The 14,523-nt window shown below is 39.8% G+C and overlaps 1 protein-coding gene across 5 annotated transcripts; it reads right to left on the bottom strand.

The window, feature by feature from the left end:
* Positions 1-1,637: 1,637 nt before the first annotated feature.
* On the bottom strand, positions 1,638-14,422 carry LOC102082509 (neuroblast differentiation-associated protein AHNAK). Of its 5 annotated transcripts, none has more exons than XM_019360399.2 (7): positions 14,088-14,225; positions 13,854-13,934; positions 12,434-12,487; positions 12,178-12,295; positions 10,529-10,698; positions 7,213-10,245; positions 1,638-6,558 (listed from the first exon to the last, which is right to left on the bottom strand). In XM_019360399.2, exons 3-7 carry the CDS (start codon positions 12,434-12,436, stop codon positions 2,146-2,148), a joined length of 7,737 nt encoding a protein of 2,578 aa, XP_019215944.1. In that variant the 5' UTR covers positions 12,437-12,487; positions 13,854-13,934; positions 14,088-14,225; the 3' UTR covers positions 1,638-2,145. The 5 variants fall into 5 exon arrangements, with proteins under 5 accessions (XP_019215944.1, XP_019215945.1, XP_019215942.1 ...); XM_019360400.2 differs by having other exon boundaries at positions 1,638-7,205; positions 7,866-10,245; XM_019360397.2 differs by lacking the exon at positions 14,088-14,225 and adding an exon at positions 14,341-14,422 and having other exon boundaries at positions 1,638-10,245.
* Positions 14,423-14,523: the final 101 nt, after the last annotated feature.

Raw genomic sequence — 14,523 nt, 5'->3', positions numbered from 1 at the left:
TATCAGTGCTGCAACTACAGTACTGTGCAAAGTACTGCTCCTGCTAGGAAAATACTACTATATGGGGACAGTGATTTATTGGAAGATGTGCTAACATACTTGGAAAAACTGGTTGTACAGTTCTAACAAACTCGAAAGTCCGAATTTGTTATGAGCAACTTTGCTCATAACAAATTCTGACTTTCAGTGTATTGAAGAATAACATTATTCTTCAATACACTCTGAATTTTCTTGTAATTTCTTTAAAGTATTCTTCAGGCCTAGTTCCCCAGGCTTCTTCACGGACATTCAAAGCTCTTGTTTGGTTGCTGGCTTTTATTCCATATCTGTCAAGATGATCCAGCACTATTTCAGTCATTTTGAGGCTGAAATGAAGCCCCAAACCATGACAGTCTCCACCTAGCATTAAAGACGGCTGTGGGCAGTCTGTTGTACCTCTTTCATCCATGCATATTACCGGTTTAGATTAGAGATAGATTAGATTAAACTTTATTTATCCCTCGGGTGGGTTCCTCCGGGAAATTCAGTTTCCAGCAGCACAGCACCGACAGAAGTTGCATGTTACAGATACAATAAAGGGGAATGAGAGTAGGGATATAAGCAGAAATATACCATATATACACACATATAAATACAGAATATATAATATGGATAAATAGGATTGCACATTTGAGTGAGTCTATTGCACAGTGATTATTGCACAGTCTAATATAAGAAAAAATATTGCGAATATTGCACAGTGAAAAAAAGCACTACAGCTCAGCTGTTCCCGCCCTCCTTTGTCCTCCTGTCTCCCCTCCCTCTCCCCTCCAGTGAGGAGTTAAACAGTCTGATGCCGTGTGGGACAAAGGAGTTTTTAAATCTGTTAGTTCTTGACTTTGGGAGAAGCAACCTGTCGCTGAATAGGCTCCTCTGATTATTTACGACAGTGTGCAGAGGATGCCCAGCATTGTCCATAACGTCCAGCAGTTTCTCTAGTGTCCTTTTTTCTGCCACTGTCACCAGAGTGTCCAGCTTCATGCCGGCCACAGAGCCAGCCTTCCTGATTAGTTTTTCCAGCCTGGGTGAGTCCTTCTTTGCTATGCTGCTCCCCCAGCACACCACAGCATAGAAAAGTACTCCTGCAACCACCGACTAGTAAAACATCCTCAGGAGCTTCCTGCAGGTGTTAAAAGGCCTCAGTCTCCTGAGGAAGTACAGTCTGCTTTGGCCTTTTTTATACAGGTGCTGTGTGTTGCATGACCAGTCCAATTTGTTGTCCACCCACAGCCTGAGGTACTTGTATGTGTTGACCACCTCCACCTCCTCTCCCTCTATCTGAACTGGCAGTGGACCTGGTCTGGACCTCCCGAAGTCCATAACCAGTTCCTTGGTCTTTGAGGTGTTGAGTTGCAGGTGGTTTGTGTGACTCCATGTGACAAAGTTCCTCACCAGACTCCTGTACTCTTCTACCTGATCATTGGTTTGAACCAATTCACTCTAAGACCTGTTGCCACTAAGGATATGACTTTCAGATACTGTTCAAGATTCTTGTTTTGTACAGTATTGTAACAACATGAATTTTTTAATATGAAAGAATGATCTTAAACAGTGTTTTAAACAATTCCATAATTACTCTAAAATATTGGAAGCAAAAATTTGGTTGAAATAAGAATGGTTTTTAATAAACTCCAGTATATACATGTATAATAGACACAATGAACAGCCACAAGAACCAGAATGATAATACATATATATACAACTTTGAATACTGTACAATTCAATTGATAGCATTTAAAAATATAGTATCTAAAGAAAATGTATTCATTTAATCTTGTAAAAGTACCCTATAGGATCCCACAAGTCCACATATTTCCTTTATTCCTTTAATATGATAGTTAGAGAAAATGTAAATAATAACTGTTAAAAAAAATAAAAAATATAAAAACATTTATGATACAAAAAGCAGTTCTACTACATTTAATAAAATAAGTGCAATAATGCTGCACTGTAATCTAGGTAACATCACTGCAAAGCCACGACATATATATATATATATATACATATATATATATACACATACATACACACATATACATAGATACATAAAACATATAACTACATACAAAAAGCACACTAAAAGTGGAAACACAAGTCCTTTGAAAGCTATACAAGGTTGGAGAAAAAGAACGTTGACCCTCTTAGGTCATGTTCATTGGGAACTTCAAGGTCCAAGTTTCCTGGATGAAAGTCAAGCCCTCCAAGTGTGTTATATTTACGATTTGGCATCTTTTGATTTCGTGCTTGATTGGGAAAAACAGTCACATAGTGTCCATCTGAAGTGTTAGATGCTCTCATTCTTGAATCTGGAGAAAATTGTGGCAAACGTGTATTGTGTTTGATATGGCCAGATGGGATTCTTCTGGGGTCCCTCATGCCAGTGTTAACTCCAGACGGGGAGATTGCGTGTCCATGGCTGTGTGGAGCCTGGAGATTAAGGTTGGAACCTCTGGCTCTAAGCACATGATGTTTTCCTGTAAAGTCGTCAATATTGAGATCTGAATGATTTAAATCAATATGTTGGTCTAAAACGCCATCCATTCCAGGGAAGCTGGATCTTACTTTGGTTCTAGTGGACTTTCTATCAGTATTACGAAGTCTGATATCACCATCTATGTCCAGGTCAGGAAGTTTCATGGTCAAATTTGACATATCTTGTGTGTGATGTTTATGTGAAGGTGTTTGGAAATACAATGAAGGATCATCAATACTAAGACCTGGAGATCTCAGATGATACTGTGGAGGGTGCATTGCAACTTTGGGCATGTTGAGGTTCATGTTTGGAGCACTAACCCTTGGGCTTGATATATGTCCCTTCATCTGGGGTTGTTTCATATTCAGTTTTGCATTTGGAGGATTAATATCAAGATTTGTTGGTCTCAAAGCTCCACCAAAGTCAATATCAGATGCTTGATGTAAATCTGGGCTTCTAAACTGAAGCGGCTTGAAATATGGTTGTTTTAATTTTCTGTCTAAATCAAGATCAGCATGAGGGCCACGGATGTTTCCTAAGGGAATATTTGTGTCAACATCTGGACCTCTTATGCCTCTTAACTGAGAGACATTAAAGTTCATCCCAGGTTGTCCCATGTTACCATTTATCCCTACATCAGGGTGTTTTGTATTGAGCTTGGGACTCTTGAAATTGGCATCAGGTAAACTGAAATCAGACATACTAACGCCAGGTCCAGAAAGTCTCATATGTGGTGTTTTTGCCTGAGGTCCAGAGATACTGAGATCTGGTGTATTTAAACTTGGGATTTTAAATTTTCCTTTTGCACCAGTAACATCTAAAGTTGCCTCAGGCAAACCAATGTCAACATCTGCAGTGTCCATTTCCAAGTTGGGAGCTTTGAGATCCATGTTTGGTAAGTCTACCTTAGGCACATCAAGTACACCTTTCATCTTTGGAGCATTGCGATTCAGATCTGGAGTTTTTAGATTTGTATTTAATTTCAAATTTGGGCCTTTTGGTACTTTAGCTCTGACATCTGGTGAATTGAGATCAACATTTGGGAGATCTGTTTTTGGTGCAGAAAATCCCAAATCAGACATTGTCAGATGTGGTGTTTTAAATTTCCCTGAAGGGCTACCAAAGTCAACATCAGGGAATTCAAAACCATTTTTAGAACCTTTAAAGTCTATATTTGATGAAGGTAGACTAGGGGCATCAAGTCCACCTTTCACTTTTGGACCTTTGACTTTCACATTTTGTTCAAAGTCTGGCACATCTAATTTTGGTCGAGAAAATCCCACATCAGGTAATTTTAAATTTGGAGATTTTAACTTTCCTGATGGGCTACCAAAATCAACATCAGGCATTTCTAAGCCAGTTTTGGAACCTTTGAAATTAGCATTTGGTGCCCTGAGGTCAATGTTGGAGCCGTCAAAAGTGCCATCAAACTCAGGTCCTTTAAGATTTGGTAGATTACTCTTAGACATTTTCAGTTTTGGCATTTTCAGCTTCCCTTTTGGTGTGCCAGTGTTGACATATGGAGTGTTCATATCTAATTTGGGAGCTTTAAGATCTATGTCTGGAAAGTCCAAATCAGGGGCATCAATTCCACCCTTTATCTTTGGAGCTTTTAGATTAACATCTGGCGACTTCAGTTCTGTGTTTAGGTCCAAATTTGGTCCTTTAGGCAGGGTCCCTGACAGATTAAATTTAGGCATTTTTAATTTCCCAGAAGGAGCATTCACATCCCAATCTGGACCATCAAGTTTTGGCATTTTAACTTTACCTGATGGCAAGTCCAAGTTGGCATTTGGTTTATCCAGTTTCAGCTTTGGGGCTTTGAGGTCAATGTTTGGCATGTTTATGTCAGGTGCATTTATTCCACCACTGAAGTTGGGACCAGAGATATCTAGGTCAGGTGTTTTAAGGTCCAAGTTAGGGCCTTCTAATTTTGGACCGGAAAGCCCCAAATCAGGCAGATTCAGGTTTGGCTTTTTAAACTTGCCAGATGGACCAGAAATATCTAGATCAAGATCCGCTTTGGGAGCTTTGAGGTTGACATTGGGTGCATTTATGTCCACATCTGGACCATCCAAGTTGCCATCAATTTCAGGACCTTTAAGGCTTGGAAGGTTGAATTTAGGCATTTTCATTTTGGGGAATTTCAGCTTCCCTTTTGGTGAGCCAATGTTGACATCTGGAGTGTTCATATCTAATTTGGGAGCTTTAAGATCCATGTCTGGTAAGTCCATATCAGGTGCATCAATTCCGCCCTTTATCTTTGGAGCTTTTAGATTAAGATCTGGTGACTTCAGATCTGTGTTTAGGTCCAAATTTGGTCCTTTAGGCAGGGTCCCTGACAGATTAAATTTAGGCATCTTTAATTTCCCAGAAGGAGCATTCACATCCCAATCTGGACCATCAAGTTTTGGCATTTTAACTTTAGCCGATGGCAAGTCCAAGTTGGCATTTGGTTTATCCAGTTTCAGCTTTGGGGCTTTGAGGTCAATGTTTGGCATGTTTATGTCAGGTGCATTTATTCCACCGCTAAGGTTGGGACCAGAGATATCTAGGTCAGGTGTTTTAAGGTCCAAGTTAGGGCCTTCTAACTTTGGACCAGAAAGACCTAAATCAGGCAGATTCAGGTTTGGCTTTTTAAACTTGCCAGATGGACCAGAAATATCTAGATCAAGATCACCTTTAGGACCTTTGAGGTTGACATTGGGTGTATTTATGTTTGGAACATCCAAGTTGCCATCAATTTCAGGACTTTTAAGGCTTGGAAGGTTGAATTTAGGCATTTTCATTTTGGGGAATTTCAGCTTCCCTTTTGTTGACCCAATGTTGACATCTGGAGTGTTCATATCTAATTTGGGAGCTTTAAGACCCATGTCTGGTAAGTCCAAATCAGGGGCATCAATTCCGCCCTTTATCTTTGGAGCTTTTAGATTAAGATCTGGTGACTTCAGATCTGTGTTTAGGTCCAAATTTGGTCCTTTAGGCAGGGTCCCTGACAGATTAAATTTAGGCATTTTTAATTTTCCCGAAGGAGCATTCACATCCCAATCTGGACCATCAAGTTTTGGCATTTTAACTTTACCTGATGGCAAGTCCAAGTTGGCATTTGGTTTATCCAGTTTCAGCTTTGGGGCTTTGAGATCAATGTTTGGCATGTTTATGTCAGGTGCATTTATTCCACCGCTAAGGTTGGGACCAGAGATATCTAGGTCAGGTGTTTTAAGGTCCAAGTTAGGGCCTTCTAACTTTGGACCAGAAAGACCTAAATCAGGCAGATTCAGGTTTGGCTTTTTAAACTTGCCAGATGGACCAGAAATATCTAGATCAAGATCACCTTTAGGACCTTTGAGGTTGACATTGGGTGTATTTATGTTTGGAACATCCAACTTGCCATCAATTTCAGGACTTTTAAGGCTTGGAAGGTTGAATTTAGGCATTTTCATTTTGGGGAATTTCAGCTTCCCTTTTGTTGACCCAATGTTGACATCTGGAGTGTTCATATCTAATTTGGGAGCTTTAAGACCCATGTCTGGTAAGTCCAAATCAGGGGCATCAATTCCGCCCTTTATCTTTGGAGCTTTTAGATTAAGATCTGGTGACTTCAGATCTGTGTTTAGGTCCAAATTTGGTCCTTTAGGCAGTGTCCCTGACAGATTAAATTTAGGCATTTTTAATTTTCCCGAAGGAGCATTCACATCCCAATCTGGACCATCAAGTTTTGGCATTTTAACTTTACCTGATGGCAAGTCCAAGTTGGCATTTGGTTTATCCAGTTTCAGCTTTGGGGCTTTGAGGTCAATGTTTGGCATGTTTATGTCAGGTGCATTTATTCCACCACTGAGGTTGGGACCAGAGATATCTAGGTCAGGTGTTTTGAGGTCCAAGTTAGGGCCTTCTAATTTTGGACCGGAAAGCCCCAAATCAGGCAGATTCAGGTTTGGCTTTTTAAACTTGCCAGATGGACCAGAAATATCTAGATCAAGATCCGCTTTGGGAGCTTTGAGGTTGACATTGGGTGCATTTATGTCCACATCTGGACCATCCAACTTGCCATCAAACTCAGGTCCTTTAAGGCTTGGAAGGTTGAATTTAGGCATTTTCATTTTGGGGAATTTCAGCTTCCCTTTTGGTGAGCCAATGTTGACATCTGGAGTGTTCATATCTAATTTGGGAGCTTTAAGACCCATGTCTGGTAAGTCCATATCAGGTGCATCAATTCCGCCCTTTATCTTTGGAGCTTTTAGATTAAGATCTGGTGACTTCAGATCTGTGTTTAGGTCCAAATTTGGTCCTTTAGGCAGGGTCCCTGACAGATTAAATTTAGGCATCTTTAATTTCCCAGAAGGAGCATTCACATCCCAATCTGGACCATCAAGTTTTGGCATTTTAACTTTACCTGATGGCAAGTCCAAGTTGGCATTTGGTTTATCCAGTTTCAACTTTGGGGCTTTGAGGTCAATGTTTGGCATGTTTATGTCAGGTGCATTTATTCCACCGCTAAGGTTGGGACCAGAGATATCTAGGTCAGGTGTTTTAAGGTCCAAGTTAGGGCCTTCTAACTTTGGACCGGAAAGACCTAAATCAGGCAGATTCAGGTTTGGCTTTTTAAACTTGCCAGATGGACCAGAAATATCTAGATCAAGATCACCTTTAGGACCTTTGAGGTTGACATTGGGTGTATTTATGTTTGGAACATCCAAGTTGCCATCAATTTCAGGACCTTTAAGGCTTGGAAGGTTGAATTTAGGCATTTTCATTTTGGGGAATTTCAGCTTCCCTTTTGGTGAGCCAATGTTGACATCTGGAGTGTTCATATCTAATTTGGGAGCTTTAAGATCCATGTCTGGTAAGTCCATATCAGGTGCATCAATTCCGCCCTTTATCTTTGGAGCTTTTAGATTAAGATCTGGTGACTTCAGATCTGTGTTTAGGTCCAAATTTGGTCCTTTAGGCAGGGTCCCTGACAGATTAAATTTAGGCATCTTTAATTTCCCAGAAGGAGCATTCACATCCCAATCTGGACCATCAAGTTTTGGCATTTTAACTTTACCTGATGGCAAGTCCAAGTTGGCATTTGGTTTATCCAGTTTCAACTTTGGGGCTTTGAGGTCAATGTTTGGCATGTTTATGTCAGGTGCATTTATTCCACCGCTAAGGTTGGGACCAGAGATATCTAGGTCAGGTGTTTTAAGGTCCAAGTTAGGGCCTTCTAATTTTGGACTGGAAAGACCTAAATCAGGCAGATTCAGATTTGGCTTTTTAAACTTGCCAGATGGACCAGAAATATCTAGATCAAGATCCGTTTTGGGAGCTTTGAGGTTGACATTGGGTGCATCTATGTCCACATCTGGACCATCCAAGTTGCCATCAATTTCAGGACCTTTAAGGCTTGGAAGGTTGAATTTAGGCATTTTCATTTTGGGGAATTTCAGCTTCCCTTTTGTTGACCCAATGTTGACATCTGGAGTGTTCATATCTAATTTGGGAGCTTTAAGACCCACGTCTGGTAAGTCCAAATCAGGGGCGTCAATTCCGCCCTTTATCTTTGGAGCTTTCAGATTAAGATCTGGTGACTTCAGATCTGTGTTTAGGTCCAAATTTGGTCCTTTAGGCAGGGTCCCTGACAGATTAAATTTAGGCATCTTTAATTTCCCAGAAGGAGCATTCACATCCCAATCTGGACCATCAAGTTTTGGCATTTTAACTTTAGCCGATGGCAAGTCCAAGTTGGCATTTGGTTTATCCAGTTTCAGCTTTGGGGCTTTGAGATCAATGTTTGGCATGTTTATGTCAGGTGCATTTATTCCACCACTGAGGTTGGGACCAGAGATATCTAGGTCAGGTGTTTTGAGGTCCAAGTTAGGGCCTTCTAACTTTGGACCAGAAAGACCTAAATCAGGCAGATTCAGGTTTGGCTTTTTAAACTTGCCAGATGGACCAGAAATATCTAGATCAAGATCACCTTTAGGACCTTTGAGGTTGACATTGGGTGTATTTATGTTTGGAACATCCAAGTTGCCATCAATTTCAGGACCTTTAAGGCTTGGAAGGTTGAATTTAGGCATTTTCATTTTGGGGAATTTCAGCTTCCCTTTTGGTGAGCCAATGTTGACATCTGGAGTGTTCATATCTAATTTGGGAGCTTTAAGACCCACGTCTGGTAAGTCCAAATCAGGGGCATCAATTCCGCCCTTTATCTTTGGAGCTTTTGGATTTAGATCTGGTGACTTCAGATCTGTGTTCAGGTCCAAATTTGGTCCTTTAGGCAGTGTCCCTGACAGATTAAATTTAGGCATTTTTAATTTCCCAGAAGGAGCATTAACATCCCAATCTGGACCATCAAGTTCTGGCATTTTGAGATCGCCTGATGGAAAGTCTAAGTTGGCATTCGGTGCATTCATTTTTAGTTTTGGTGCTTTGAGGTCAACATTTGGAACATTTATGTCAGGTGCATTTAGTTTTAAATTTGGCCCTTTAGGCAGTGTACCTGAAAGCTGTCCATCGGGTCCATCCAAATCTCCATTCAAACCAGGAACCTGAATGACTGGTAAGTCAAATTTGGGCATTCTAAACTTTGGAGCCTTGTATTTTCCAGATGGACCTTTAATACTAACTGATGGACCATCAGTGGCCCAATTGTGACCCTTAAGGTCAGCTTTGGGAATGTTTGCATCAGGTCCAGACATGCCACCTTTTAGTTTTGATGTTGTCAATCTTAGGTCTGGTGTTTTAACATCAGCGTCACTTTTGAGCATACCAGATTGAGCGTCCAAATCTAAATCAGGAGATTTAAGAGAAATCCTTGGTTTCTTGTGTGACATCTTGATTTCACCTAAAGGTATGTCAGTGTCTGTCCCACTGATATCTGGTTTTGATACATTAATACCCAACATTCCTTGCTCCGAATCAGGTGATATCCCAGACAGCCTAAGCTTGGGTGATTTTACATAACTAGAAGAATCATCTAAATTTAGATCTGGGTTTTTCAGTCTCTTGGAATACTTTAGACTGAGTTTCTCTGGTGTGTCTTCATGCTTAACGCCACATTCTGGACCACTAAAAGAAGATCCTGAGAGGCCCAGACCTGGCAGTTTAAATGTAGGCATTTTGAATTCCTGGTTTCTTCCTTCAATGGCCACTTTGGGAATGCTGGAATTAACAGATGGACCACTGAAACTTCTGCCATCAAGGTCTATCCCCATTTCAGGGGTAGTAATGTTTGAACCTTTTAGGCCTACATCTACTTCTGGAACTTCAAGTCCAATTTGAGGATTTTCAAGATTTTGCATTGCATTGTCAAATGATGGGTGGTCAGTATTTGGCAATTGCATACAAGATGTAGTGCTGACATTTGGATCTTCTGGTAAGTCTAGATCTGGACATCTGGCACCGATTTTGAATCTTGGGATCTGAGCTTCACTTAGATTAGTCCCATTCAAGCCAAGACCTAGCGGTGGAAGATTCAGATTGCTGCCATCTGTTAAGCTTCCCTCGTAAGAGTGTGAATCAGCATTAGCACCTGCAATTAAAGTCTTGGATTTCAGAAGTCCAAAGTCAACTCCAAGGCGAGGCAGCCCCATGTCATTTCTTAGGTTGACCTTGGATGAGCTTTGTACAGGTGGTTTGGCAGTAACCTCCCCATTCACGTAGCCCCCTTCAACACTGGGTACATCATCCATCAAAAACTTCTTGATTTTGGTGTTGTACAGTTTGCTGTAGGAATCCGTCAGCATCTAGAAACAGTGAGAAGTTGGTGATTGGAATGCAACTATAATATGAGAGTTTATGTGTTGTAACAGATGGGAGATAATTATTAATTATCAATTGTCATCATCATCACTATTTAATTCGAGTACCAAAATCTCTTGTTTTGGTTTTTTGCATCCAGCATTAAATGTATCTGCATCAGAAAATTTAAACAATTGTGAACTGTGGTCCACTGTTGCATAAACATACTGAAACTAATATAATTACTAATCCTTTATTTTTAATTGATATTATCTGCCTTTAACCTACAGCCTCAGGACCCTTGGCACACTGGTCCAGATTGTCAAGGCTCTTGCTCCGGTTGCTTCGAGTAAGGACTTGAACTTTATCATCAAATGGCTCCATCAGCTTCAGTACTTTTAACACCTCTTCTTTGGACAGTTGATCAAAATTGATTGTTGCACCCAGAATTTCATCCCCTGAAAAAGACAAATGAAGTTCTTGCACAAAAAAATACCTTGTTCAAGAACCTGCTTTACTGTGTGCAAATAATACTGTATATCCTTCAAGGGCAGTTTTAGTACTTTAAACCTGGCCTGATCTTGACCTAGAACAGGGGTCAGCAACCGTTAACACCCAAAGAGCCATTTGGACCCAGTTTCCACAGAAAAGAAAACACTGGAAGCCGTAAATACTTTCTGACATCTAAAATGAAGATAACACTGTTATTGTTTTTTACCTTTATGCTTTGTATAAACACCTAAAGTGTGTTGCTCATGAAATCCATGAAGTGCTACAGAGAAAATTAAATTTTATCTATATAATGAACACATTTTGAACTCTTAAAAAAATATAACAAAAAGGAAAGACACCTAGTTGAAGGTCTATTTTAAATGAATTAAAAAGCTGAACTTAAATTATTCATATACTAAACAAAAACTGTAGTGAGCCGTCATCCTTATATCACCTTTGGGATTTCGCAACCTGTAGTGGAGCCTTGACCTGAATTTTAAAAATAATTGGAAAAAATCACTTAACTGCTAAAAAAAAAGAAAAATAAATATTTGCAAAATATCTGCATAAATATTTATTTTACGTGGTTAATGTGTGTGGCAGGGCGTAGTCTGCAGCGCCGCTGCAGGGGAGGTGGACGCACCTGAGCGGCATCCACAGTCTGTGCTCTCTCTGCTGTTGTGTTGGTATGTGTCGGGCTGTGAGCTGGAAAACTACAGCTGGCTGTATGGCTACAGCAACCATGTGTGATAGGTGGTCAATAAAGAAAAAAGCATGTACATGCAAACATCGTCGGGTCTGCCGTCGTATGTTTACAATGGGACTTCAGGTCCAGACCGTCTGCGCACAGCGTCTGCAAATCGGGGGTGTACGAAGTCACTTCATCTTTACGCAGGACTGTAAGCTGTCATCTTTGAGGCGTGAGCGGTGTTTGTTTTTACCATAGTTCATGGTGGAGAATAGCTGCTCACATACGTATGTGAATCCGAAGATCCATACTTGGCCTGCCTGTGGTTGAAAGTCTCCATAAACGCACGGTATTCCTGCGGGTATGGTTTACGCGAGTGTGACGCTTATTTTGAGCGATAAAAAATAATAGCATATAATTTTATTTTTATATTTCAAGATCACAATAATCTTCCAATTTAGAACTACAAGTTAAAAAACACAAATAAAATACATTTCAGTTAAATACTTATAATTTTTTTCCAAACCACGTGGAGCCGCAGTATAAAGACTAAAGAGCCACATGTTGCTGACCCCTGACCTAGAAGATCAGGCCTCCTATAACGATTTAATATATAGTGGTAAAACAGCACTTAAATGTACAATAGTTTCCTTGAATTTAAGGTGTGTTCTTTTTAGGAACAACTATTTTATTTCTTGTTTTCAAAAAGTCAAAAACAATATGAAGAGAAGTTTTAATAGCATGTCAAGATTCATACCTTCCTTTAGTCCGTTGTCGGAGGAGACATTGTTGATACTGGAAATGACCACCCTTCCCTCCTCTAACTGCTCCAAGGTCAGGGCTTCAGAGAGGCTTCTTCCCCTGCGATGTGAAGGCTGCAAGTAAAAGCAACATTTTTGTAAACTAAACAGAATAATTACTCCTCTAAAGTAGACAATTTAAAACAAAACCATTCAATTCTGTATATATAAGCACTTTAGGAAGAATTAAAACAATATGTAAACGTTCCATACCATGACTCTTGTGGTTTTCTCACTATGGCACTGAAAAATCCAGGTTGACTAAGCCTGTAAAAGAACAAAGAATATATGGTTGACAGACTTTGATTAACAGATTAAGGGAGTAAGTAAAACAAATGGCAATCTGTTCATGTATTTTCCTTAAAGTAAAGTAGAGCATTAAACCAGTCAGCTACAACATGAAAATGGAATGAATTCAGCCCCTCTAAAAGATTTTTACTATACATACTAAATGTAAAAAATCTTAAGGCTTTGAGGAAAACTGTATCCATTTTTGTACATACTGTACTGTACTGTATGTGCTTAGAGAAGTGGCACCCAGGTAAGTCAGCAGATGCATCTTTCAGGTATTCAAACTATGGCCTTGAAACTGTTAGCTCATCATTAAGGAAAACCTAGAACAGGTTTTTCAAGACTGTTTTTTGGCATTTCCTTTTCGCAAGCACACAAAGCCCAAGCAACCACACCCACTGCTTTCTAACACAATGACACAAGAACACAGAAAGGCCTCCTGTGAATTCAACACAGTATGATCTGTGGGTTTTTATAATTCCACACATTAATAGAAAATGTGGAATAAATGTCCACACAAATGTCCCCGCAACCTCAGTGTACTATTGCTGAACAGCAACAACATAAAGAGTGATCAGGCAACAGGTATTACATGGACATGTCAATAATTATCTCAGGACTGTTAAAATACATAAAATGTTAAAACAACATGATAGTTGGCAACAGACTCTTTTTCTTTTCATTTTAAGTGAAATCATATTAAGGTACAATAATATACATAATTTATGTTTGTATGATGTTTAAATTGAAAAAAAATGAGCAAAAAGGTAACAATTAGACAGTCCAGTCAAACATCTCCTCATGAGAAATTTATCCTTCGCTAGCATGAAAAGACGAAACTTTCACCATTTAGCAGGTATCATGCACAACTTCAAATGGCATTTGATTAAAGGACGCAACTGATATACTATTCAGTTACATATTAAACATTTTACAAGTAAGCCAAAGTGCACATGCCTTTGTTGAGTCCCAAATAGAAGAATGAACTACAGTGCTAGTATTTAACAATCCTCAGATAACGTATAATTTCTAATTATAAAAAAGTGAAAACATCAAGATGCAGAACAATGATGACCAGACACGTTCTTTCAAAAAAACTAAAATTTGTGAGTTTTTTTTAAACATTTCTTAAGAGGTTTATTGAAAAATTTACTAATGTCATAAAGAAAAGTAATGCCTTTTAAAAGAAAAAAAGATGCTTGTTTAGCTGCAAAAATAAAATAAACCTGAAGACGGGCTGAATGTTATATGGTGAAATGGTGCCAGTGAAATGCAACCCACTACCACCACGATGCAAGATGAAACCTGCTGGTGAAAAGTAAATTTAAGAAACTGAGCTTACCTCAGCATGCATGTGCCTGCTGTGGTGTTGGAGTCGTGTCGTAAAGTTTCCCCACAGAGTCACCAGTCCATGCTATTTCCACTGAAGGGTGAGAATGAGGATATACAGAGCAGTCAGGTGGACATATACTCAACCTGAAGCAGCCAAACAGGTTCCACTTTAAAGAGCCATTAACTGTCAACAGACACAAACATGCGTTTTTACATCATACGCCCTCATGAAACTTTCACACACCTTGACTACCACATGCCTCTGGCTCGCTGCATATAAACACAAATTAACACGACAACAGACAAGAGTAAAACTTCAGTGTCTGACCCACGTGTCTGTCACACAGCCGCACATTTCTTCCTAGAAGCAGACAGATAGAGTATGCACGCATGTTAAAGCTAGCATTACGGTTGATTCCCGATTTTAAGGGACCAAAATACACAATAAAACAAACACTCCCCCTGACAACTTGATAAGTGGTAAGAAAAATTCTGACCTGAGCCAAGGGAGCGGCAGGCGTTCACCGTGTGAGTCACTCCGATTAGTCACTTGTTGGGGACAAAGACTGTTGTCTGATTCAATCTGGATTGAAAGAAAAGAGAGCTCAGTTGCATTCACAGAATTATATAATCCTACCTGAAAGGGTACAGCTGCAGCTCCATATGGGCTCTGACTGTAC

This window comes from Oreochromis niloticus, linkage group LG6 (genome assembly GCF_001858045.2).
Source record: "Oreochromis niloticus isolate F11D_XX linkage group LG6, O_niloticus_UMD_NMBU, whole genome shotgun sequence".
In the NCBI taxonomy this organism is placed as follows: domain Eukaryota; kingdom Metazoa; phylum Chordata; class Actinopteri; order Cichliformes; family Cichlidae; genus Oreochromis; species Oreochromis niloticus.
This window is presented reverse-complemented; position numbering and strand designations above follow the sequence as displayed.

Excerpts from the sequence above, each read along its gene's own strand:
- LOC102082509 (XM_019360397.2), bottom strand. Across the intron at positions 10,699-12,177 it reads CGACAACGGACTAAAGGAAG|GGGATGAAATTCTGGGTGCA; the intron begins GTATGAATCTTG and ends TGTCTTTTTCAG. Across the intron at positions 10,246-10,528 it reads GTGCCAAGGGTCCTGAGGCT|ATGCTGACGGATTCCTACAG; the intron begins GTAGGTTAAAGG and ends CACTGTTTCTAG.